The sequence below is a fragment of the Panthera onca genome, chromosome A1, assembly GCF_046562875.1.
Source record: "Panthera onca isolate mPanOnc1 chromosome A1, mPanOnc1 haplotype 2, whole genome shotgun sequence".
Taxonomy (NCBI): Eukaryota; Metazoa; Chordata; class Mammalia; order Carnivora; family Felidae; genus Panthera; species Panthera onca.
Window position 1 is genome coordinate 44,238,207 of NC_138339.1, and position 27,046 is coordinate 44,265,252.

Consider the following 27,046-nt stretch of genomic DNA (forward strand, 5'->3'; position numbering starts at 1 on the left):
ATCTCCATAATGCAGGCAGCAGCAGGGTCAGGGATGAAGGCACCTAGCGAGACTGAAGGAGGCACTCACTGTCAGGGCTTTGCCGACTGTGCCCGTGTAGGGGCCCGAGACAGAGCACCTTTTTAACTTTTGTGTCTTGGGAGTCTCACTTGCCTCACCCTAGTCTTTCCTGGTCCCGCTACAGTACAGCATCAGAGAACATCAAACCCGGTCCATCTCGGGTAGGGTTTCCTATAGGTAATTGAATACATTTACCTGGAGAGGGAGTCTAGACTTCTGACAGCCTCTCATTTGATTTCTAAAAAGCTTTGTTTTTATTTTTCTTGTCTGGTGGCAAGAAATGGTACTGTATGTTTTATCTCATTTTATCCTGCCAACAGCCTGAGAGGTAAGATGTCTGTCCCATTTTACAGAAGAGACAATTAAGGCTGAACTGCGTGGTGATCCAGCTGCAGGGCACCTTGCTGCATTTGCCTAACTTACGTCAGTGTTTTCCTTCCTCTTGCCTCTCTTCTCCTGACTCCCTGTGTCTGTTTTAAGGCTGGAATCACAGCAGCCCTTGGTGCTTTCTGGGTCAAGCTCAACCTTCCACTCTCTGGCCTTCCTCGTCCTCGGGATAGGGGCAATCAAGGTGTTATGTAGGCAAGACCTTGAAGGAATGTTTTTTTTCCCCCCGCGTTTCTATCCAGGCTCTTAATAAGTATGATTTCCATGAGCACAGAGCCTGGCATGTGGTCAGGGCCCAGTAGATATTTGTTAAATGGGGGGACCAGCAGCTGGCTTTCCAGGGGGAGCAGAATTTAGCTGTGCAGGTACTGGGCCTCTGTGATGTGACTTGAATGGTGTAAAAAAGTCCCAAATTCTGGCCCCAAAACCTTTAGTCAGTCCCTAGGGAAAATACTGTTGTCCTCTGGGAAAATCCAAGGCAGGAAAATAGGGGAAGAAGCCACTCTTTTTCTTTTGGGAGCATCCCTCCCACGGGGTTGACTCGGGCCAGGGGCCTAGGTCAAACCTACGTTCACGCATAAACCTCACATTTCTGCCCACTTAGGTCCCTGATCACAATTCTACAGCTACCATCTCACTTTGCCCTGACTGTTCCTATATGTCTCACTTGGGGAAATTTTCCTCGCCTCTGACCATCAGTGCCATTCTGCTGTCTGGTTCCACGGTGAAAGAATACTTGACTTAAGCCTGTGTGCATCAAGTAGCACCCCCAACTCCCCTGCCCCAACCTGTCCCCCCGAGTTGAGTTGCAGTGTGAGGAATCCAGGGGGATTCCTCAGAGACGTGGATGCTGGAGAACAGGCCTATGGGGGTTGCTGTGCCAGAGTGAAAGCTCTTAGCAGGCCCTGTGTAATCAGCATGCGTCCCACGAGCTGGACAGGAGAGCAAATAGCTCTCATTACCTCCGAGGCAGCTTTCTTTTTAATCAGATGAATCTCACTGGAAAAGTCTGTCTTTGCAGAGAACAGAGCTCAGGGCAAAGACATGTAAGAGCTCCCGTTCACTCCATGCTTATTATGTGCTGGGTACTTTACACGTGTTGCTGTATCTAACTTCCCAACAGTCCTATGAAGATGACATCATTACAGACGAGGAAGCTTGAATTTCAGAAACTTAGGCAAGGTTGGATGGCTTATGAGGGACAAGGCCACCAGTCAACTGGCCTGTAAGACCCGTGGTATTAACCGCTGTACTCTGTTGACTCTTCTAAGTGATAGCGATTGCAAGGTCCCTCTGAGGACCTGCTCTGGTTCGTGATTTTGTGATGAAATGTTTGCATGACTCTCGGAACTACCAGTGGGAATTCCTGGAACTCTGGGAATTGGAAAAGTGTGGGTTGAGAACAGTGTGATGATCGCTGTCACACAAATAATGCTTTCTGTTTACGTGGCACTTCCAAATCCATCACTGCATTGGCTCCCTGTGCCATTCCTGCCACAGCATCTCTGTGTACAGGTGACGACATTGAGGCTCCACTGAAAGAAGAAGAGACCTGCTTTGGGTCTCGGATGGCAGAGCCATAATATGACTGGCATCTCCAGATGTGCTTGGGGGCTTCTTGACTATGTGGTCATTCCCAAAAGACAGGAAGGGGACGGGCAAACCCTTCCTGACCATTAAATTCTCTCTCTATCGGAATGTTTCTGGCATTAACGTTTTCATTTTATTTATGTTTTTCATTTCAGTTCACTCATTTTTAAACTTCTTTTACTTAAAATTTTCTTAATGTTTATTTGTTTTTGAGAGAGAGAGAGAGAGAGAGAGAGAGAGAGAGAGAGAATCTGAAGCAGGCTCCAGGCTCCGAGCTGTCAGCACAGAGCCTGACGTGGGGCTCGAACCCACGAGCTGGGAGATCATGACCTGAGTCAAAGTCAGCCGCTCAACTGACTGAGTCACCCAGACACCCAAGGCAGATTGTATTTTAAAAATGAATGAACTGAGGCGCCTGGGTGGCTTAGTTGACTGAGCGTCTGACTTCGGCTCAGGTCATGATCTCACAGTTTGTGAGTTGGAGCCCCACGTCGGGGTCTGTGCTGACAGCTCGGAGCCTGGAGCCTGCTTCGGTTTCTGTTGTCTCCCTCTCTCTCTGCCGGTCCCCCGCTCATGCTTTGTCTCTCTCTCAAAAATAAATAAACATAAAAAAAATACAATCTGCCTTTACCAACTGCAGGTGTTGTGTGAATGGCCAAAGGTCCCAGTGCTTCTACAGAAGCTGTGAAAATAAGTTCTTTCCCTTCTCAGGTCAGTCAGCCTTCTTCATTCACCAGGCATTTTGAGGTAATCATCATCTCATTTGAGATAGTATTAATTTATTACTTCATTTATTTACTTATTTATCCCAAATGATTTATGCAGTGCCTACTGTAAATCAGAGATTATACTGGGTGGTGAAGCAAAATAGAAATAATCTAATAATAAGAGCTGGCCTGTGTTGAGCAGTTATAAAGTGCCAGGCATTACACCAAGAGCTTTACTTTTGATATTTAGTCCTTAATATAATCCTATGGGTAGGGGGTCATGACTCCCATTTTACTGGTGAGGAAACTGAGTTTCACAGAGGTTAAGTAACTTCTATAGGTACTTCTGACCTGACAAATTTCTCTATTAACTGTATAGATAGTGAATATGCCATAGCCCTTGCTTTGCATGAACTCCCAAACTAAAAGAGGAAAACCTACGTGAAGACACGGAAGTGCTTGAATATCCAGGGCTATTAGAAACAGCTTGTCACTTTTCCCTCCCAAGTCCGTATTAGTTCAAACCTACAGTGGAAAGTAGGTTTGATGAAGCCACAGGAAATGCATCCACAAAAAGGGAGCTATTTATCCCAGACTCAACAGAGGTTTTCATGAGTGGAGGGAGTTTGAAGGTGTGTGGCCCTCAAGCATCCGGGAGACTGATTCAAAGAAGGATGTTGAGAAAATAAACAACCCTCACTGGGCTCTCAGGGAGAATGACCTCAAATTGTAGAAAGAGCAGCTTGGATTCAAATCTGAAGCTGCCTTTTAATAGACTGAGTGACTGGTTTGCAGAAAGAGAGCACTTAACTGTGAGTTGAGAGGGTTTAGTTGAAGTGGGTATTTGTATGTAAATACAGAGTTTTACAGGAAGCTCCAGGGTTCTGAGACTGCTCTAAATAGCCCTTGTTCATTCCCCACTCCCCCTCCCCCAATCCTCTAAGACAGACAGCTGCAGCTATGCTCAGTGGGGTGGATCATCTTTGTCTCACTCAGCAGGTTCCAAAATCTTGGGGAAGAAGAAGGCAAAAGAGTCATAGAATTATGAGATCTGGTCATCTTGGGCATTAAAAAAAAAAGACATTTATTTATTGAGCACCTGCTATAAGTTAATGACTGCATCTTGCGGCTCTGCAAAGTCAGTAGGGATGATCATCTCCAACTTAGAGAAGAGGAAACAGACTCAGAGGTTAGCTAAGAATAATAACAATCGCCACCAATGCTTGAACACTTTCTAGGTGCCACACACAGAGCCAAGAACTTTTCCATACGTGCTTTCTAATTCATCCAGCAACTCTATGAAGTAGGTACTGGTTTCTCCTCCATTTCTCAAATGAGGAAACAGAGGCTTGGCGAGACTAAATAACCTAATCAAGGTGCTTTGATGGCAGAACTGATGCATGACTCTAACTGAGGTGGGATTTGGGCATAAGTTTTGGAGCAGCTGTTCACATGTGCTAAAACAGCTCACTTCACTGGAATATGCACTGTGTTAAGTTCCTGTTCCATTTAGTATAAGCTTCTGTAAGAAATATTCACTGAGGAGAAGTCAGGACAAGATGTGTCCGTGAAGCCTGTGGTGCCCGATGAGACGTAAGGAAGGTAGATGGATGATGAGGGAAGGACAAGGTGTCCTTTCTGGTTTTAAGATGAAGGAGGTTTAATGGCAGAAGGAACGTGAGGGTTGCTGCTGAATCTTTCTTTTCCTTCTGGGGTTTCTTTCCATTCTACCCTGCAGGATCTTGCAGCAGGGTCACCTCTTTGTAGCTCATTGGGGGACCCCACAGGGGGCCAAATTCCATTGCTTCCTGCTTCTTGCTGTGTGTCTCAGAGGCAAAGAGAAACAGCTCAGGGAAATGGGGTAAGCTGTGGATGTTGAGTCAGAAATCCTGGGTTTGACTTGTGCCTGTTCCTTTCTTGTGTGATCTTGGGCAAGCCCTTTTTCATATTTAAGCATCATACTTAAGCATCAGTTTACTCATCCATAGAGTATAGTCACCTTCTGTGCTAAGTTGTATATTTACTATTTGAAGTCACATTGAAGAAAGCACAAGGTACTCCACAAATAAAAACTCACTTCTGGACTGAAACAGGGGCAGGCTCCATGGACTGTGCCATCAATTTCAGGCTCTGCCATTTACTGGCTGAGTGGCCTTGGACAAGTAACTTATCCTGTGTTTGTTTCTGCATCTGTAAAATGGGGGTAATAGTAATTGTTGCTCATGGGGGGTGTAAAGAATACATAATTCTTTAGCAATGCTTATTTTAGTGTCTGGCACACTGTGAATGTCCAATGCAATTTGTATTGATTCAGAGAGAATTGGTTGATCTAGCCTCTATCATGAGGGATAAACAGATGAACTTCTGGAGGCTTCTTTGTGCTTTGCACTTGAATGTTCAAGGACCGCCCATGGTCACACCTAAAGGAACACTCCCAGGGGATCCTTCTACTATGCTGTTAGTAATTTATCTGTTAAGTGGTAAATTAATAGCATTACTTTGGCATTTCAATCAATGGGATTAAGATGATCTGATGGTGACAGAGTAGTAATTGGTGCTGCTTGGATGGAAACTGTCCAGTGGCCAAAACTGTTCTTTACAAGCTGGCTGGCTGCCCTCAGGCCAGATTCTTTCAACCATTTAAAAAAACAACATTTTTCTCTGATGGTTAAAACAACAAATGCACATTGGGATAATACAATGAGGTTCAAGGAAAAAACAAAACAAAACAAAACCCATCTGGAAATTCCATTATCTAGATACCTACTATTAACACATCAGTACATTTCTTCTGGGTTTTCTTTTTTCCTGTACAGATTATAATTGGTTTCGTTTCCTGCCTTTTTTTTTTTACTGAAGATTCTAAATGAAAATTTTCTCTTGTTATTAAACCTCTAGAAACATTATTATTAATGACTGCCTATGTCGATGTGTGGTTGTGTTAGCATTCATGTAGCTGTCCTTCTATTGATGGGCGTTCATATTATTTTCACTTCTTAGCTGTTATAAATTATGCTGTGAAAGCCTCCCTTGGTCACAAACCTCTGTTCATGTCCTACAAGCAAAAGTGCTGAGTCAAAGAATATGACTATTTCTAAGGCAGAGAGAGTACACCAGTGTAAAGGGACTTCCTTTCTCCTCCAAACCCAGGACCAGCATGTTCCTCATTGAAAACTCTTCACAAGGTGGAGTCTGGTAAAGGGTCAAGGGCAGAAGGAATTGGTGGGGCAGTGAAGGTTAAAAGAGGAGAGATGACTGCTTCTACCTTTTTCTTTTTTCTCCATATACTCATACTGCCCAAGAAGCCATAGACATTGGAGTGTACTAGAGGGGAGAAGAGAGACCATTGTGATAGTATAGTTCAGAAGTCCCATGTTGCAGGTGTAATATGTCTTTTTTTTTTTAAGTTATTTAAATTGCCCTGGCCTATGTCTTCTGCCTGTATCATATCCATTTTTTTTTTATGCCTGAAACTACTTATATATAATAAACATCCCCTAAATGCTTGGTATGAGAGGTAGTATAGCATGGTACATTCCAATCTGCCACATAGCTGTGTGATCTTGGGCAAGTCACTTAACCTCTTCACAACGGTTTCTTTCTCCCTCTTTTTTTAGTCACTTTTTTTTTAGCGTTTATTTATTATTTTTGAGAGACACAGAGAGACAGAGTGAAAACAGGGGAGGAGCAGAGAGAGAGGGAGACACAGAATCCGAAGCAGGCTCCAGGCTCTGAGCTGTGAGCACAGAGCCCGACGCAGGGCTCGATCCCATGAACTGTGAGATCATGACCTGAGCTGAAGTCAGACGCTTAATCGATTGAGCCACACAGGTGCCCCCAAAACTATTTCTTTATCAGAAAAAGGAGGGTAATAATGTGCTCCTAGGATTGTTGGGGTTAAAAGAGAAAATGTGTGTCAAATGCTGATGTGGTGCCAGACACATAGAAACCACTTCGAGTGTTAGCCATTATTACAAATAAAAATTGAAGTTTTTGTTTGTGAGAGTCAAACATTCTTCACTAAACTTTTATGCCAGTCTAGGTTACACCTAATCATTCTGAAGAACTTCAGAAAAATATAAAGACTAAAAGAGGCAGGTATGGCAGGGAACATGGGATGTGTGTTGTGCTTCAAATCTTGGCTAATTTATTATATTCCATTGTAGGCCCTGCATTTTAAGAGGGACATTAACAGGTTGGAGCAGGTCCAGAAAGGAACAACAGGGCTGGTAAACAAACTTGAAATTGACCTGTAAGGAATAATTAAAGACTCTGTGGGTGTTTGGCTCAGAGAAGATTTAGGCAGAGAGATCATTTTTTACAAATCTCTGTTGGGTTGTCATGGGGAAGAGGGACTCGGTAAAATAATGTTCTTGAATATTTACTGTTTGCCTGGCACTGAGGTAAGCCCTTTGCAAGCATTATTTATTTTTTCTTCTCCCAAACTCTAGGCGAGGTACCTATTTGTGTTCCTATGGCACAGATGAAGAGACCGAGGCCCAGATGGCAGAAGTGACTTGGTTGAAAGTCACGTGGCTGGGAGGTGGTAGGTAGGAACAGAACCAGATTTTTCTGATTCCATAGCTGAGGCACCTTGTACAGCCCACTGACTTGTTCCAGGTGGCTAGAGAAGATGGATGGGCCTTTCAGAGAGGGAGGTGGCTGCCCGACACGTGTGAGGAAAGGCTGTTTTGATCAGCTGGTCAAACAATGCCCAACAATGGAAGATGCAACACAAGTAGGTGGTTTCTTGTTGCTGGAAGTGTTCCTGGATAGGCTGAACTTTGAGCAATGTGTGAAAATGAGCCAGCTGAGGAGTGGGCTAGAATGGTGACTTCACTACTTACTTTATGACCTTGAAAGTCATGTAACATTCCGGAGCCTTAGTTTCTTCCCCTGTAAACTAGGAATATTCCATGCTAATGTTAGGATTGTTGGGAAGCATAAAAAATTCGGATAAGTTGCTTAGCCAAATACCTGGTATACACAAGTTGCTCATTGTATGTCAAGCCAACAATGATCTATGGTCTTTGTCTTTGCACCTGTGGTTCTCATTTATGTAGTGACACTGTCTATTCACTTCTTCACTGGGGTCAGTTCCAGATTCGGAGATGTCACCAGCAGAGTGGGTATTCTACCTTACTTCTACAGAGGCAGGTATCTGTCAGCTCTGTCCTCTCAGGCAAATGACAGGTTGAACTTTGAAGCATGCTTCCTTTTTTTTGGAATAAACAAAAGGAAGAATGTTTAGACTGAAATGCTAAGCAGCAGGCTAGATATTGTTGAGAGAGAGATTAGAGCCATTTCACCTACTGACCAATTATCAGACGGGTTTGGAGAGCCCACTGGGTGCCCAGCACTGTGCCCTGTGGATTAAGGGTACATTTAATCAACCAGAGACAATGTCTTTGTCTTCAAGAGCCTCAAGGCCTGGGATGGTTCAGACAAGTATGAAAACTAGAGAATAGGACCAAGTGTCATTCTGTGCTAAATTCTTTGGCATGGGGCTATTAGGGAAGAGATGCTTAGAGGCAGGAGGTTGGAGAAGATGACCTTGGAAGATCTCTTGCTGGCCTGGGATATCCTCTGGAGGTTCCCAGGATCACATCCTTGCAGGCACAAGATGATAATGTTGCAGCTGTAGCTCCCTTGGGCACATCCTCTAGTCTTTTCCCCAGGACATGCCCTAGAGCCTGGGAATATGCTAATCATCATTGTCCATTGTCAGGCCCACATGGGAGGGGCTGTCCTCCTTCCTAGATGTCCAGAACCAGGCAGCCCCCTCCCGCCTCCCAGGGCTGCTTCAGACCCTCCACCACCATCAGTCATGGCCCCCACCAGGGGGAGGCATGGAGCTGACTGCCTGAGGATAAAGATTTTATTGCTTTAATCCCAAAGAGTCTTTCTTCTCCTCTTTGAACAAGAAAGCAGACTCCATCTGCTTTGGGAAGTACCTTCTCTCCTTTCTCCTGTTTCCTTCCCCTTTCATCATTCCTCCTTAGCATTTGCTTTTTCCTACCTACCTTTCTCTCCCCTTCTGGCCTTCTGCCTTCTTCCTTTTCCTTCATGTGTTTCTGAACCTAGACTGTTGGCGCTGAGAGAGATCTTAAAAGTCAGCTAGTCCAGTCCTCTCGTCCATTTTACAAATGAGACTACTGTGGACCAGAAAGGGAGGGAGACTTACACAGGGAGTTCTTGGCCGAACCCGGAGGAGACCTGAGTTAGCGCTCTTCCCTCTTGATCACTTTGTTTGTCTCTCCTTTTCTTCACCCTCTCATTTTGACACCCCTCCCCTCCCCACATTTTATGTCTTGCGCCATATTATTTCTTATTCTCTTTTGTCTCTTCATGAGACAAATGGTGACGGATGGAAAGGAAATCAGGACTTTCGGTGGCAGAACTGAGGGGAAATGTGTTGTCAAGTTCTCCCCACCTCTTTCCTCATGGGAAGGGCTATGACTTGGGATGAGTCTCTCAGTTTTCTTCCTCTGCTCTCTCCACCCTCCCCCTACACCTCTCTGGAGAGGTTTGTGCAATGTCTTCCCGCCTATGAAGACTTTGAAATGGATTGGGCTCAAGGTATCCTAGATTGGTAAAAATCACTGCTTTGGTGTACTCGTCCACAAAACGGGGATGGTAACAGTACTGACCTAATAGAGTTGCTTTAAAGATTAAATGGTTGATGCATCTGGAGCTTTTAGAAAAGTTCTTGGCATATAGTAGATTCTAAATTCATGTTATCAGATAATATTATAAACATTATTTAGAGGAATTTCTGTTCATAAGGCAAAGGGTGGGAGCACAGATGTTTTAACATGAGAAGGGAATAGAAAACTGTAGTTTAAATAGGTTCTTGTTGGTGACCCTGTCCCTGCTATGCATGCGCTGTCTGCTGAGTGTGCCTACTTACTACCCAAAAGTGCCATCTTTCCTTCAACTATTTAAATTCAAATAGCAGCCCATGTCCATGACTCACACTGAAAAGCCATTTGAGACTTAAAGGTAGTTAGGCTTTGCTCAGAACTGACTGGGTTTCACAAGTCCTTCTGGCATTTTCCATTCAGTCCAAGGGCAGTGTTTAAGATGGAATGGTGGAGAACAGCATTCTTGAAACCCAAATGGCTTGCATAGCATATGACCAATTTTGCCCAATTCACATGCTGTTATTTTATTTTTATTTTTTAATGTTTATTTATGTTTGAAAGAGAGAGAGACAGAGCCTGAGCAGGGGAGAGCAGAGAGAGAGACAGAGAGAGAGAGAGAGAGAGAGAGAGAGATACGGAATCTGAAGCAGACTCCAGGCTCTGAGCTGTCAGCACAGAGCCCGATGTGGGGCTTGAACCTACAAACTGCAAGATCATGAGCTGAAGTCAGATGCTTAACCGACTGAGCCACCCAGGCGCTCCAACAAAATAACCCAGGTACCCCATCAAAACAAATAAATAAACTTTTTAAAAAGGTAAATTAAATAATAGCATGTGAAGGGGCACCTGAGTGGCTCAGTTGGTTGTGTCCAACTTCAGCTCAGGTCATGATCTCACAGTTCGTGGGTTCAAGCCCCATGTTGGGCTCTGTCCTGACACTTCAGAGCCTGGAGCCTGCTTTGGATTCTGTGTGTCTCTCTCTCTCTGCTCCTTACCCCCCTCTCTTAAATAAACATTAAAAAAAAGTTTATTTATTTATTTTGAGAGAAAGAGAGAGAGAGTGTGAGTGGGGAGGGGCAGAGAGACATAGAGAGAGAGAGTCCCAAGCAGGCTCTGTGCTAACAGCCCAATGCGGGTCTTGAACTTACAAACCGTGAGATCATGACATGAGCCGAAATCAAGAGTCAGATGCTTAACCAACTGAGCCACCCAGGCGCCCCTAATTTACCTTTGAGTTTTTAGTAATATAAACTACTAGTATTATAATGAAACGGATAAATTCTAGTACTTAGTAAAATAAAATTCATGATTAGTGAAATAAAAGAAAATTATCCTGTACCACTGAAATTTGTCATGCACACTACCAGTGGAACAGTCTTTAGGTGTAAGGGAAAATTGTCATAGTGAAAAGAGACTTAGAGTCCTTGGTCCTTGTCTGGGCTGGGCATCAATTCACTGTTGACTTTAGACAAATCCTTTTCCCTGTGGCCTCTTTTCCTCCCTGGGAATTGAAGGGATTGGGTCAGATAATTCTTTCCATCTCTAACTTTTTTTTTTTTTAAGGCCATGAGGATTTTATGAAATTACAAAAAGAATTGGTTAGGGCTTCAATCATGCCGATGAAAATATATTCCATCTATCACTGGTTCTAAAAACCCAAGTCTATAATGTAACTCTGGCCTTCCATTTTCCAATGACATCTTACTTCTAGAACAGTGACTTCGGTAGGAAAACCTACTTCTGTTTGCTCAGAAAATTCTTCCAAACACACCAAACAGACTCAGCCTCTAGGTTCATTTTTATTCAGAGAAAACCAATCAACTGGGCACTGGTTCAGACCACTGCAAAAGTCTTTTTTCCCTACCTGGTACATGTGTCTTTTATTTAGGTTGGCTCTAGGTTTGATTGTGTTCCCATTCTCTCTGATATCTCTTTATAGAAAATCTATTTTTTTAGCCTTCAAAAGTAATACATTATTGTGAAACATTCAAGCATTACCAAAATATTTAATGTAGGAAAGAAAAGCCCCCCATAGTCTCATTCTCAAGAGATAATAACAACTATGAACAGTTTCGGGTCCATTTCTCTAGACTTCTTTTTCCCATATGAGAACAATAAAACATTAAAAAAATAAAAATGGGATCTTATCGTAAACACCATTTTGCTACTCTCTCTACACTTCTCCCCCCGCCCCCCGTTTCATCTTTTGTCCCGGATATTTTTGACTTTCCTGCATAGAATGAGGTCACCTGCCTTTGGCACTTATTGGCCGAGACTTTGGATGAATCACTGCTCCTCTCAGGGTTTCAGTTTCCTCATCAGTAAAAGGAAGTGGACTTTTCCCATCTGCCCATCTCCCTAGGATGTAAGTCTTAAGGGAGGTGATGTGTGCAAGTGTAGGCAGCCTGGGGTGGACTCCAATGGATTATTCTCTGTCCCATCATCTGACTAACTGGGTTTGTAGCACTGCCCATGATCTGAAAGTCTGTGGTTTCCCAAGCTGTTTGTTTGTAGACCCGTCTAGACGTTAGGCTGCATGAGAGTAAGGACTACGTCTGTTCTGTTCATCACTGTGTCTATCCCCAGTACTTAGAACAATCACTGACTTATAGCAGGAATTCAAGAAATATTTTTTGGATAATGAGCAAATTGTCTACTCTCAGCTGGGCTTCCAGTTGACAAAAGGCCCACTGGGAGAGAACAAAGAATTGCAGGACTGGACTGAGCCTGGTTAACAGTGGACAGCTGGCCCATCCAGTGCCCTTGATCTCCACATCCTCCAGCCTGCCTGTTCGGCAAGCCTTTCCTCTCTGCCTGCGACAGTCTCTCTTGGCACTCATTGCCACCTGGTGAATTAGTCATTCTTTGTGGCCCAGTTTAAGTGTCCTGGCTCCTTCGACTTTTTGCTGTCTTCCCACCTCCAGGCAGAGTTACACTCTTCTTTATGCTCCCACAATGCTTTGCACCTCTCCCCTTGTAATATAGTAATCATGGTTTCCTGCTTTGCACGATTTCTGTGTGTCACACGTCAACACTCTCCATGCCTTCTCCCATTTAATCCTTCAGGTGATTTTTCAGTGTGGGCTGATACTAATCATTGCCATTTTACAGATGATGAAAACTGAGGCTCAGGAGTCCTAAAAACAATCTTTCTCCAGGACATACAGGAATCAAGTAATATAACTAGGGTTCTAGAATATATCTGACTGATTCCCAAGAGTTTTTAACTTCTGGGTGTTCTATGAGCCAACTTAATTTAAGAATTATGCAGGGGCACCTGGGTGGCTCAGTCGGTTAAGCATCCGACTTTGGCTCAGGTCATGATCTCACAGTTCATGAGTTCGAGCCCTGCGTCGGGCTCTGTGCTGACAGCTCAGAGCCTGGAGCCTGCTTCACATTCTGTGTCTCCCTTTCTCTCTGCCCCTTCCCTGATCATGCTCTGTCTCTCTCTGTCTCAAAAATAAACACTAAAAAAAATAAAAATAAAACTTAAAAAAAATTTAAGAATTATGCTGGAAAGACCCATAGTCTTTACCTAGTGCAGTCTTACTTGAGGCAGCATGGGGTTACCCCTTTTATTGAAACATGTCACCCTCCTCTTCAGGAAGTGTAGCTTTCTATATTCCAAGGCCTATTCAACGAATTCCTCCAAGCCCCTTTGCTCTGGATATGATGCAGTCCTTTCTTGGCTCCTGTCAAGAATTGTTCTTTTCTACTGAGTGTTTTAGGTCACATCAAGAAAACTATCTCTACCGAAGTTCATGCTTTTGGCACAACTAAAAACTGTTTTAGAAAGTTTGCCTTGTCCTGTGGAAGGGGCCTCTCTGCAGACCTTGGTCATGGTGGGAAGCAACTTTAGCTGTGATGCCTCAGGTGTTTTTCGGGGCCTGGAGTTAGAACCTGCTCAGCCAGACGGCGAGGATAAAACTGAGAAGCTCACCGCAATGGCTACTGAGCCAGGGCTGAGCTGCCGAGTCCAGCTCCCTCTCACTGTGACTCATTTCTTAGAGGAAAAAGGGATTACGGTGAGACACAGCAGTGCTTCGGGGTTGGCTGGTTGGAAGCCTTCCGGTCCTGGGCTTCTGTAGAACCAACAGGAAGATGATGGGAGCAGGCACGTGGGGACAAAGTAATTCAACTTAACAAGCACCGAACACCTAATATATATGAACCGCTGGGATGATGCTGTCTATGAGGAAGAGGGAGAACAAGGTGAAAATTCTGGGAAGCACCAGGGGATGGGTTCTTTTTCTTGCTGCCCTTTCCACACGTACCACAAAATTCATTCAGTTCCTAGCCTTTGAAGGGCTCACAGTCCAGTAGGGAAGTCAGAAGGGCACCCAAATGTATGTAAGGGCACTTTGAGTAAACCGAGCACCAAGGGTAATGCCTACTTCTCCAAGAGGATTTAGGAAGGAGGGTCTACACCCATTTAGGGGGCTGGTGGCAGTCCAGGGGCTGCCTCACAGAGGCAGTGGGGCTAGAGGTGGATCTTGAGGCATGGACAAGACCTTAGGGAAGTGGAAAAGGGATTGTCCTTTGTTAAAGGCTTAAGTTCTGCACGGAAAAAGTGCTTGAAAGGTAACTTCATTTATCTGTTGGTGAAGTTGTTCTCTTCAGTTTTTTAATTTTAGTTTATTTATTTATTTTGAAACATAGAGCAAGAGAGAGCGAGAGAACATGAGCAGGGGAAGGGCAGAGAGAGAGAGAGAGAGAGAGAGAGAGAGAATCCCAAGCAGGCTTCACGCTGTCCATGCAGACCCGGATGCAGGGTTCGAACACACCATGCCTGATGTGGGGCTCGAACCATGTGATCATGGACCTGACCTGAAACCAAGAGTCAGGCACTCAACTGTGTCTTCAGTTTTTAAGATGAGGAACAGTTTTAAGATGAGAAAGGTTGGGTAAATTGCCAAGATCATACAGCAAGGAAGTGCCAGAGGCAGGATTCAAAATCAAATTAGCTTGAATCTGGGGCTGGCTGGTGTGCCTTTCAGGGCTGAAATGAAGGGTGGGGGGGCGGGGAGTTTCTCGATTTATGGAGGGATAGGGAAGAATGTGAGAATAGTACAGGGATGAGAAGAGTGGGCATATTACAGAGACCAATGAGAAGTTCAGTTTGGGCTGGAATTTGGTTTGTGGGAAGGCAAGGAGCTGGAAGTGGAGGTAGGGGCTCTGTAGCGACAAGCTGAGAGCCATGTCCTGCCCAAACCTGGCATTCTCAGCAAAGGGCAGCGCAAATGCAAAAAGGAATGAGACGCATCTGTGTGCACACTGACAACTTATTGCTGGGTGAAAAAAAGTAAGTTGCAGAACACGGTGTTTAGTATAATCCCATTTTTGTAGAACAGAAATGCTCACTAGTGGAACATGGCAGTTGAAGGCTCTCTGAAGCCAGACTGCTTGGATTTCAATCTTGCACTGCTGTTTCCAAGCTGGGTAACCCTAGGAAAATTATTTAACCTCTCTGTTTCCTCCTCTGTAACCTCATCTATAAAATGGGATGAATAATGCTTTACAGGATTGTTCTGAAGCTTCCATGGGTTAATACATATTCAGCTTTTAGAAAGATGTCAGGCACAAAGCGAGCACTCATGGTTTGGTCATTATGTTATTAAAATCATCTGGAAGGATGAATAGCAAACTGTTGAGTAATTTACCCTAGGGGGTAAGATTTCAGTGTATTTTAGTTTTAAACATATTTCCCCATGTGATTTAAATATTTTATGGCAAACATGGAATGCTTATAATGTAAACAAACCAGCAAGTTTATTTCAAGGTTGATATTTGGAGACTTTGTTTTTATTGTGTTTTTTTCTGCTATTAGCAGCAGGCCTGCTAGGGATACATTTGGAGAAGTCTCTGGTGTCACTCAGAGAGCTGTTGAAAACAGGTGTCTGAGGCAACAGTTTTGGGCTTCCCACAGGCCAGGTCTGGAGTGCAGCTCATGATGGGAGAGCTGGCCCCGTCCTTGCCTCCTGGCCCTGTTCTGCTCCCACCACCCGCCACCCTCCTGTGGCCCTGGGTGCGGTTTCCCCTGCCTAGGGATATTCTTTTTTTTTTTTTTAAGTTTATTTATTTTTGAGATAGAGAGACAGAGCACGAGTGGAGGAGGGGCAGAAAGAGGGAGACACAGAATCTGAAGCAGGATCCAGGCTCTAATCATCAGCACAGAGCCCAATGTGGAGCTCGAACTCACAAACTGTGAGATCATGACCTGAGCTGAAGTCGGACACTTAACCGACGGAGCAACCCAGCCCCTCCCCTCCCAGGGATGTTCTGAGAAGCCCATCACTGGGTGTGCTTTGGGAAAGGCAAATTTGGAGCCTGTGGTGAGGGCTGGAGCTCGGGCTGTATCTCCAACCTCCTTCAGGGAAGGTAAAAGGAAACTGGTGTTCTTGGTCTTGTGTGTTTGTGGGTTAGGATGTGAGGCTTTGCTCTGAGTACTAAGGGCCAGCAATTAACAATTAAAAAAAACAAAAGGGCCAGGATTGGTGCTGGCTTTCTCCTTTTCCTCCCCACCAGGTCAGAAATTCTCTCGCAGAACCCTCGATAGCTCTTTTATCTGAGCGCTTTTCGTCACGAGGCAGGTGCAGGTGCATAAAGAAGAAAAGGCTGCAGCAACCTGTCTGCCCTTAGAGCCCCAACCACGACCCTCTGGAACGCGGGTGGGAGTTAGTGCCATTCCCCTCCCGTGTGAAGGGTGGAGATTGAAAACTCATCTACTTACGGATGTATGTTAACTTTATTATGATCTAGAAAGAGATGGGCCCTCGGAAACAGATGAGCTCCTGATCATCTAGAGAGGGAAATTAATCTCTTTTCTACCTCTGTCTTTCTCGTCCAGTTCAGTCCCCTCTCTCCCCCTCCCGGTTCATTCTGGGAGTAACAGTGTCAGTGCAGTGGTTAAAAGAGTGTTTTATGGGGGCGCCTGGGTGGCTCAGTCGGTTGGGCGGCCGACTTCGGCTCAGGTCATGATCTTGCAGTCCGTGAGTTCTAGCCCCGTGTCGGGCTCTGTGCTGATAGCTCAGAGCCTGGAGCCTGCTTCATATTCTGTGTCTCCCTCTCTCTGACCCTCCCCTGTTCATGCTCTGTCTCTCCCTGTCTCAAAAATAAATAAACGTTAAAAAAAAATTAAAAAAAAAAAGAGTGTTTTATGGAGTCAGCCTGGTTTTGAATCTTGATTTTGCCTCTTGCTAGTGGTCTTAGCTTGGGCAAATTACATAACTTCTTTATGCCTCAGTTTTGTCACCTATAAATGGGAATATACTAGTACTTCTGTCTAAGGGTTTTTGTGGGCTTACGAGACGAGGCACGTGATGTTGCTAGCACAGTACCTGGCATTCGATAAATGTTCAATAAATAGTAACAACTATTATTAGTGCATTGTTACAGCCCAGGCTGAGAGGGAGCAGCACCAGAGAGCGAGGAGGGAAGATTCAGGAAGAAAGGAATGGCAGACTGCAGTATCTATTAGCATAAAAGATGCACATGTTCTGTGCCCCAGCCGTTCCATTGCTTGTTCTTGTTATCTTCCTGGAAAAATGTCACATGTGTTCACAAAGATGTAGGTACACTGTGATTATTGCAGCACTGATGGCAGTGGAAAACTTAGAAAAAAAAGTATAAATGCCCATCAGTGGGGGGGATGGCTGGAAAACAATGGAATACACACAACATGAAATGGTTTGCAATAGTTAAAAGAATGAGGTGAGAGCTGTGTGCCTCAACAGGTAAAGCTTCCCAAGACCTGTGGAGATGCGAACGAGACGAATTGCAGAATTATATAGGCAATATAATTCCATGAAATGATAGTCTACACGTATATATTTCAATAGTTATACCCACATGTGTGTATGTATACGTCTACGCATGCACACCCATATATGAATAAAAATGATCAAGTACAATACCCCTTAAGGAAACATAAAGCTGGGAGGGACCTGGAGATCATATCAAAGGGGGAGTTTTAAGCTTAAGTCTAGTATTAGATTTTTTTAAAAAGAGAATATATGCCTATATTGTACATTTAAAAATGATCAGAAACAGAGAAAGGGAAATCCGTATCTGGCTCAGAATCAGAAGAATATGACTGTCGAACTAAAGGCCTGATGGGAAATTCCCAGCTCTCCTGTCAGGTGCTTCCTGCCACCCTCCCACTGCAGTCCACTGGCAGAGGGTGAGGGCTGTTAGCCTGATAAACGCCCCGGCTCCCCAGGGCTGTGGCTTAGGAATATATATATATATATATATATATATATATATATATATATATATATTGCATATATATATGACGGTGTGGTGAGCTAGGAGAAAGGAGATCTATATTTGAATCCTGGATTTACCCTGAGAGTAACAGCAGGGTGTTTGGCAAGTCACTTCTCCAAACCTCAGTTTTCTTAACTCTAAAATGGGGATAGTAACCGCTGTCTCATATCTGTTTTTTAAGGTGATTGGGAAGCTCCCATGGGATCGTGAACGTGAAACGCTCCTTAAACTGTGAAGTGCTCTTGTAAGAGAGGGCTGCACGTCTGCCCGGCAGCCAGGGTTGCAGCGGACTTGCCGCATTCCTCTGGAGCCGGGCAGTGTTGCAGAACTGAGCACACCACCATCAACACGCAGCTCACAAAGGCCGAAGATCATAGCAGTTACTTTATTTGATGTATACGATCATAATGTGCTTTGCGGAAAGGTTAAGAGGTCAAAGTGGGTAGAGAAGAAGGAAGGACGTGGTCCCGAGGTCAGACAGATGGTAGAATGGGGCAATGGTGTCTGAACATCTGGGAGTCCTAAACAATACTCTAGTTATGTTGGGTCATCGTTGGAGAAAGAAACCAGATTTCCTTCCTCTCATCACCTTGATCTACTTCCTCTATCAGTCCCGAGAGACTCGCAGTGCTACGTCCTAGGCCGCCCACCCCCCACCCCCGGTGCCCGGATTTAAAGCCCATTCTTCAGGTGCCCCTTCTCTTTATCCAGCATCACATGGCTAGAGTGCCTGGCTGCGTAAATGGGCGCTTTTGGTGTGCTAGGACTTCAGGGCCCAGGCCACCCACCAGTTAGGGAATGGGGATAGCTGTTTGAGGTTTGTGTCTGTGAGGGAGGACGGCGTGTGAGACTGCCAAAGGAAGGAAAGTGCCGTGGCAGAGTCGAGGGCACACAGCCCTTAGAGATGACATGCAGGGGAGTAAGTTTGGGGGATGAACATAATCCCACAGGACCTTGGGAGCTCTGCCATTCACGCTGTAGCCTTAAGAAAGTTATTTATCCTCTCTTCATCTGCAAAATAAAAGGGTTGATCTATGTCAGGGGTCCCTAGCCAGGATCATTTAGAACCTTACTACTCAAACTGTTGGTCCATGGAAACATCAGCATCACCTGGGCGTTCTTAGAAATGCAGACTCTCACCGCCCCCAGCCCAGACCTTCTGAGCCTGAATCAGCATCTAACTGAGATTCTCAGGTGATTCATACACACACTAAAGTTTGAGACTCTTGGTAACATTATAGGTTTCTGGGTCCCCCGCCTGAAGGATCCTGTTTCAGTAGTCTGGTACGGTGGTAGGAAACTCTACGTTTGACAAGCCCCTCACTGCTAGATTGGAGAGCTGTTGAATTCTAGAATTGCCTTAAGTTTCCATGATTCTGTTGGTACTTAAGACTCACTGAAGGGAAAGTGTGGTTTTCTGGGGGTGAATGGGAAGGAAATTGAGGACGGACCTTGCCAGGAAGGGAGTAGAGGCTTATACTCTAGGTGCCTGTGGGTTGCCCAGTACCCGAAGCAAGAGAGAACGCTGCCCATTTCACGGCTGGGATTAATGACTGTCAGCAGCTTCCTGTTAAGACGGTAAACTCATTTAGCAACGGACACTGAAAAACAGCTGAATCCAAAGGCGGAGAGTGGTAATCTAATTGCACTGAATTAGCCTCGGGAGACTCGGACAATATCAACTTCAGAAAACCACAAAGTGATCCTTTATAAGGAGTTTCAAAGGCTTTGGGGCCTCAGCACCCCTCATAAGAGCTTGCATTACAAAACATAGGCACTGTGCGGATAAGTCCGTCTCCTCAGCATCTCAGGGCATTGTTCCCTTCTAATGTGCTTTCTGAATGCATTTGCTAGTTGTGTGTTGGGCTTACCAGAGGGTTGGTTCAGAAGGGACAGCGGGAGTTCGGGGCTGAGAGGCCTTCAGCCATACAGGCCATCGGTCCTGTGAACACGAGCCGTGCCTGTGGACTTGTCTGTAGACCAGTGCATTTTCTAGGGGTCTTTTTTTGGCTCTGACATTTTCTTAGTCTGAGGTCCTTCTCATTTCTTAAAACCAGCCTCTTACATAACCAGGTGGTTTCTTTTAATAATCCTTTGTTGCATCGTGTGTGTGTATTCATTGCCCAATTTATTCGTCACCAGTCCATTTTAAAGAAGGAAAAGTTATGAGTGAATGTGTGTTTAGGGTGTACCCAGAGAGCTTACAAAGATTGGAGGGTAATTTGGGGATCAGGAAAAGAGGGAATATAAGTATTGTAAAGATTTGTCCCTGACCTGCATTCATTTACTTTTTTTGCAGTAAATTATAAATCTCAATCCTCAAAAGCAGCTTGGATTTCTTCTACATCTCTCATGGGAGGTGGGTTTCTCTGCCTTCATTCCTCCGGTGACAGGGACCCTTACTACCACTGAGGCAGCCCATTGCACCACTTGACAAATCTGCCAGAAAGTTCCAAATTACATTGAGCTAGAATTTGTGTGTGTGTACAGTAAAATAATTACCCATTAATTTGCTCCAGTTCTTCTCTTGGAGCTATATAGAATAAATCAAATTTAATGTTTCCCAAATGGGGTCCCTGGATACCTATGGGGTTCATGAAATAGTAATGAGGATTCGGAATCCATTTTAAACATTTCAGAGACTCTAACAAATTGCATATTTACTTCTGACAAAGCTCTATGGACTAACTAAAAGGCATCACGTGTCTTTGCTTTTGTTTTTTTTCTTAGGTCAACTCAGTGTGGCGACACTGTCTATACCAAAATGTTTAGTATTTCTGAACATTATCAAAGGCAGTTATGGATGCCTTTGATTAATAAAAATGGGGAAAATAAGTTAATGGTGTATAGGATTTGGTTAACAAAATTTTAAAAGCGTAGACTTTATGGGCGAGGAAAAAAACCGAAATAGAATCCCTGGTAAAAGTATAGAAACTTTTGGTCTCTTTTCATGCTCCTCTTCAGATCTATGGGGACAGTAATCAAACACCATGTTTTCTCATCGTCCAAAGCACTTCCTGGGGGAGAGAGACATAGCCATGCAATTTGTTAATAATCGTATCTAGAATGTGATAACCCTCCAGAGTGAAGTTGCTTAATGAGGTCCTCAGTTCTTTCAGACTTTTGAATCTGCATATAATGCAATGTCACTACTTCATATAACAATTGAAATATGAGGCAATATTTTTAACCAAAAGCATTCTATCATGTAGATTGGAGGAGGACAATTCTTAACTGGCACAGTTAAAAATGATTTTAGAGAGATTGATGTGTTGATTCCCTTCATCTTACAGCTGGGGAAACTGAGGGCCAGAAAGGTCATGGAACCCTGTCAAGGTCAGGCCACTAGCTAAATTCTGGATCCCAGGTCTCCTGCCCTTTGGGCCAAGTCCGCTTTGCCTAAAGCAGCAGAAAACCTGCAGAATAGCGTCAAGATGGCCAGGCGGGAGACAGTGCCATCCGTCTTAAAAATCATTCTGGCTTCTGCCAGCTGATGAAGGAAATAAAGTTAATGACGCCCACATAAATGCGATGCTGTCGCAGGACGCGTACACAGGCTGTCGGGAGAGGAGCTCTGCGGGCCCTCTGAAGAAGGAAAGAGGTTTTTAATGTAGCTTTAAAGGGAGCAGTGTCTCCTCTTTCTGCAAGGACAGGGACTGTGGCATCTGTTACCTCCGTGTCCCCCATAGAGTGCAGAGTTTGGGACTGGACACATAAATACATGATAAATAAATGCCTAGTGAAGAAATGAAGGCAGCGTCAGTGTTGAAGCAAGTTCATTCTGAGCCTTTGTGGGTGTGGGCCTCTGTCTTTCACAAAGACCTTATCCCAGGCTGGAGGCAACATAGGGGTGTTGGAATCAGTCATTTGAGTTGATTGGTAAGCAAACTGAGTCCCCATGATGCAGAGTCTTATCAAAGCCATGCTGCAGGATGGGAGCAGAGCTCACTTTAGAACAGGGGGCTTTCAAATCCTAGCCTAACTGCTTTCTCCACTGCACCACATTTGCAACCTCTTTCGTAGTTAAGTTGGTCTCAGGGATAAATTCCCTAAATATCCCCTGATAGGTCATCACCAGTTTTGCAAATACACAGAAGTTATGCACCAATTCATAACTCTATTTACCAGCCTAGGGGCCGTATCTAAGCTATCCTTCGGGAATAAAAAATGTGATGTTTTCTTTTCTCTTACTCAAGGTTCCTAAGCCCCCAGAAGAGGGTAGACTGACAGTTTGATTGGGCCTGGTGCAAGCTTGCCCAAGGAACTTCTTTCCTCAGGAAAAAAGTCCTTGGCCCATTTCAGAAGCTCTTAAATGCTTTCTGCAGTGCCCAAAACGCAGCGGGTAAGATTTGAGGGAAAATACAGCTATGCTACTGGGAGGAAGAGATCCAGAGGGGGCACCTCAAAAGAAAACTCATTTACCTTCCAACTGGATGGGTTTCCAGGACCCAGATATGAAACAGTCTATCCGCCATGTTCCTCTTGACCCTTGTGTGAATAGAAACATCTTTCCTTCAAGATTTTAGTGACCTTTCTTAACAAATGAATGCCATATTCAGCACAAAGCCCTGTGCAAGGAAGCATGGCAAAACCATCCATGGGTTAGACTTGGTTTATCTCCTCTCCCTTTATTCCCTTTGCAAGCATGAGCTAGGTCCCTTTTTGCTTCATTGGGGTGATTTGTGTGGTTCATGGGGGGCATGTTCTCAAGGAAACTAGACTTTCCTCCCCATTGTAATTAGGACATCGGAACAGCAGATTAAGAATTTGGTCATTCGATACCAGTGGTTCTCAACTGCAGACAATTTTTGTACTCCCTACCCCGGGATTTTTGGCAGGGTCTGGAGACATTTTGATAGTCATGACTGGGGGGAGGGGATGTCACCGAGGCCACGGTACTGCTGAACATCTTACAATGCACAGGACAGCCCTCCTAATAAAGATTATCCAGTTCAAAATGTCAGTAGTGCCGAGACTGAGAAACACAGTTATATGCTACGAATTACCCAGAAGATAAAAAATGTTGGGGTCTTCCTGGGCCTTTCCAGCCATAAGCTAGAAGGTAAGCATTCTGTGAATCAAAGCAAGTTCCCTTTGGCTTGCAAAGGAGGTTGAAAGGAATGTGCTTCTACCATTAAAAAAACCCCCCAAAAACCATATCTTTGCTTATTATTTTTGGCCAGTCTGGCTATAAAGCCCCATCTCCAACTGCAAACAAAGAGACAAAATTTAGGTTATCGAATCCTAGGATGTCACTCATGGTTTTAGAACCATAGGCTTTTAAAATACCAAAGCAGGAACTTCAGCCAAATCACCTCATTTTACTTATGGGGTCACAGTTGATGAGCACTGCAATGCTGTTTGTGTCCCAGTACCCTATGTCTCTCTCCCTGTCAGCTCTTTTGAAGGCCTGAATGCGTTCTCTGTGTTGGCACCATACGAGATTTCTGCCTCACTTTGACTGCTGTTTTGTTTTACTGTTTACTGTCATTATGGCCATTTCGCTGGTTATGTACTAATGCAGCAGCACCTCTGTTATTGATGGCCTTTCCTTTTCTAGCCCCCAGATTTCCCCCAACAAGGTGAGCAGCTGGCATCATTTAATCTAAGTAGTACCTGGGTGCCTGAGATGATTGGATTGGCTCATTCCAACACGGTGCCTGTCCCTTGGGGGAGAAAGGGTTATTCACATGGAACCTGCTAGGCTGCCAGTCTCCATTTACCCCCACATACAATTCTATTGAGTCCCCAGATTTTAATGCTTCTGTATTTTGACCTAAAATTTAAAAAATGAGAGAGTTAGAAATGAAAGTGCCAATGACACAAGGATAATACTTTCCCTCCTTTTGACCTTTTTTTTCCCCAATCTCTCTGAAAAATTGCTGAGGGTATTTCCTGAGTTCAATTCCTAGCTTCATTATTTTATGTTTCAGAACAGTTCTGAAACAACATTGACTCCTCAGATGATGTAGTCATTCCTATATTTTGAAAGTGCAGTGGTACCAATCCCTTCCCAGCTCTCCAGAGTCATGACTTTTCTTTCTTTATAAACACAGAATCCCATACACATTGTAGCTCAGATATGCCTTGACACATGTAGGGGAAGGAGATGTAGAGTGATGTTTCCTGATGGGCTACCACCAGTTTACTTAAAGAATGAGCACAGTGGATTCATCACCTTCTTGAAATGATTACAATGCAAACCTTTTAGACCGTGTCTCCCTTTTGTGAAAGACAATGTTGGGGAGAAGAAAATCAAACATACTGTTCATCAATAAAAAAGGAGTCGGGTGTGTGTGTGTGTGGTGGCGGGGTGGGGGGAGGTGATGTGCTTGGTCCTATTAATTTGCTCTTGAATCTTTCTGGTTCAGTTCTGTCTCGGTAAGCCAAACAGAGAATCAATTTGCATACAAATGTTACCCAGTACCCCACCTCCGCGGCATTTTACAGTTCTATATGTATGTAGGGGAGAAAGGATTTGATATTAAGAGGATACTTCCTGCCCCTTCCTCCATAAAGTAGCTACATTTCACAGGGCCCTGGATTGTTGCACTTTTTCATTCTATCTGACTCCCTGACTATTTGCATTCTGAGCTGTGGGCAGGACTATGGCCTATCAAACAATTATTTGAACTAGAGATTAGAAGCTTTAGCGTTGGGTATCTCAGGGAAGGAGGGGGTCTTTTCTCCATCTCAAGAGAAAGACATGAAGAGAGGTTCACATATAGACCCTTATAATCCAGGGTTGGGGGAGGAGTCATTCATTTAATAAACCAACCGACAGGTTAGTCAAACCAACAATTCATATGCAGAATTCTCCACAATGTTAAAAGGAAAAGCAATAATTAGTTGCTGGTTTATTATGGGAGTACTATGGGAATAATATTTGGTGGTTACTTATTTTTAAAAATAACTTAGAGTGGGCTTTTCAAATGGCTGTTAATACAGTGCCATGGTAAAACGTGAGAGGCAGGTATCTAAAATGAGGAAGATTAATGATCCCTGCGGGTCATGGAGGAAGAATAATTTTTTTCAATTCATATAAATGGAATTTATCATAACCATCTCTGACGATGGCTGATTCACCCACTTACAAAAGAACTATCTATTTCAATGCTTCCTGAAGAGGGTGATTTTTCACTTTTCACTTGTACTAACATAGAATGCTAAGCCTGTAGGCAGAAAATTTTAACCTGAAGAGATAACGGATGAGGGAACTCAGCTACAGATTCAGGGACGGACATAAATTAAACAAAACAAACAAGAATTGTCCATCAGTTCAGGATCTGCAACTAACAAAGTAAGAGTTTGGAAAGGTGAGTGGGTGAGAGGAGGGAGTCAAAGTTTCTAAAGGGAAATCTTTCCCAGAATGTGTTCCTAAGTAGATCCACTCTGCACCCAAGTTCAGGGCTTTACAACCTGAGGTCATAACACTATTGTTTCCAAGCACTAAGCCTCAGCCTACTCCCCCCCACCCCCGCCCCACGCAGAAAAAGAAAACAACAACAAAAAAGGAGAGAAAATTAAATGTTCTGTGTCCATTGAGCTCGAGTGCAACCTTCCCCGTCACCGCTAGTTGTCACTTGGCTCCCAGACGAGAGAGCTGAGGTTTTCGGCACTGCGGTTAGAGAGAATGCAGTCCTAATTAAACTGAGTAACTCCAAAAGCTTCCCCTTAAAGTCCTCAGCCCAGTGAAAGCCAATATGCAGAGGGGCTGGGGGCCAGTGATGGGGCGGGGGTATAGCAGATGGAAGGACAAACAAATCACAAAAAAACAGGCAAACAGCTGCTAGAGCAGCGACTGTCTCAGACCTCCACGCACAAGCCAGACACCCTGCGGGAGGGGTGGGGTGGGGGAGCGGGGGATGGAAGGACCCGATTGCAGCGGTATACAGCAGCCCCTTCCCCCCAAAATGAAGGGATAACGGACAGAGTCAGCCTCAGTGCTCCTTTCCCCCATTTCCATTACAGCAATGTGGTCAGTAGAAAATTGCATACCTGAAGAATACAATGGTCTCCCAAAGGTAGAGTCGAAGAGTATTGAAGCTGTACATTTTTCAGGTCCTTGTGCTTTGTAGTCCACGAGTTATGAGGGTAAAAAATGTTTCAAATTGGCACTTACAAAACCAGCGAGCGCTATTGAAAAAATAATCCAGATGCTAAGGGGAGGTGGAGAACAGGGGCGCGGAGGGAGAGCCCCAGGGGAAATTGGAACGAGGGGGCTGTAGGTACCACGGACAGAGGCAGCCGTGAAGCGTTTCAGCACCACGGAGAGCGTCCAGCCCTGCTTTTCAGGAGCGCGAAGAGTATTGCTGTTTGTTAAACTCCAGCTTGTCTGTTGGCTCCCTGCGGCGCTGGGGAGGCACGTTTGGGGGTGGGTATATTTTCTTTTTTACCCCTGTTTTTCTGTTTAAACGGCCAGCTCCATGCAAGGGAAAAAAATCTTCTGTGGCGATCAGAGCGCTGGCCTCCGACCGTTAGATTGGGCGAGCATCTTGGGTAGAGAGAGCAGGGCTTTATGCCCCTGGGCTGGCCTGAGGGGGCTAGGGGCCAGGGGAAGCGATTGACGGTGCTGCCTTCAGTTAAATCCCGGAGAATGTGCCAGGCTGGCGCATCGCGACCGAGTCCCGGAATCTCGTTTCCCTGCCTGCGTGCGAGTCTGTTGTCGCCTTGCGATCCCTGTTCTCTGGTCCCCGCCGAATAAGTTATGATCGCTGCAGGAAAGGTGTCCCATTGCTCAGGGCTGCAGGCATGAGAGAGCTCAGGGCAAGTTTCAGGGGCTGTCAGGGTCCATGGCGACCCCGCGGGGCTGAGGAGCCCAGGGTTTCAGATGCATCTCGATTTTCTGAGCTCGCCCATCTTCCTTTGGCCAGGACTCCCTCAGATCTTCAGACTTTCTTACTGCATTAATTTAACAAACTGGCGGCATGGGAGCTGGGAGGGGGGCGGGCGAAGGCCGATGGGAGGGGGTGGAGAGGAAAAAAAGGGGGGAAAAACTCCTTAGTATCTTCAAACCCTCCCACTCGAGGTGCTCATTGGCCCACGGCTGCGAAAACCAGATCTTTTCTCAGTGTTTGGCCAATCGCGTTTTAGACTCTAGGTTGAGTTTAACGCTTAAAGTGCTGGACGAGATCCTTGACTCCCCTTTCCTTTGCAAGCGGGCGGTGGGGTGGGGGAGATTATGGAGTTAATCTCTGGAGGTCTCTTAAAATATTGCCTCGATATTTAAAGAATGTAGTTGTATGTGAGGAAAACAAACACCACGGGTCCCAGTTCGGACCTGCCTCTGGGCTCAGCATACCATCTTAAAAGGGAAGAATTGAACCGGATCCCCGAGTTTCTTTAGAGCTCTGAAGTTTTAATATTTGGTACAGAAGTAAAGGAGAGGTT

At 44.8% G+C, this 27,046-nt stretch overlaps 1 protein-coding gene across 1 annotated transcript in view; it reads right to left on the bottom strand.

Annotated features, from left to right (window-relative positions):
- GLRA1 (glycine receptor alpha 1) overlaps positions 1 to 26,338 on the bottom strand; it is an 82,906-nt gene extending 56,568 nt beyond the window's left edge. The window contains exon 1 of the mRNA XM_060634773.3: positions 25,655 to 26,338. Within this exon, the coding sequence (XP_060490756.1) occupies positions 25,655 to 25,710 (56 nt within the window). The 5' untranslated portion in view covers positions 25,711 to 26,338. The remainder of the gene's footprint in view (positions 1 to 25,654) is intronic.
- Between the last annotated feature and the right edge of the window lie 708 nt (positions 26,339 to 27,046).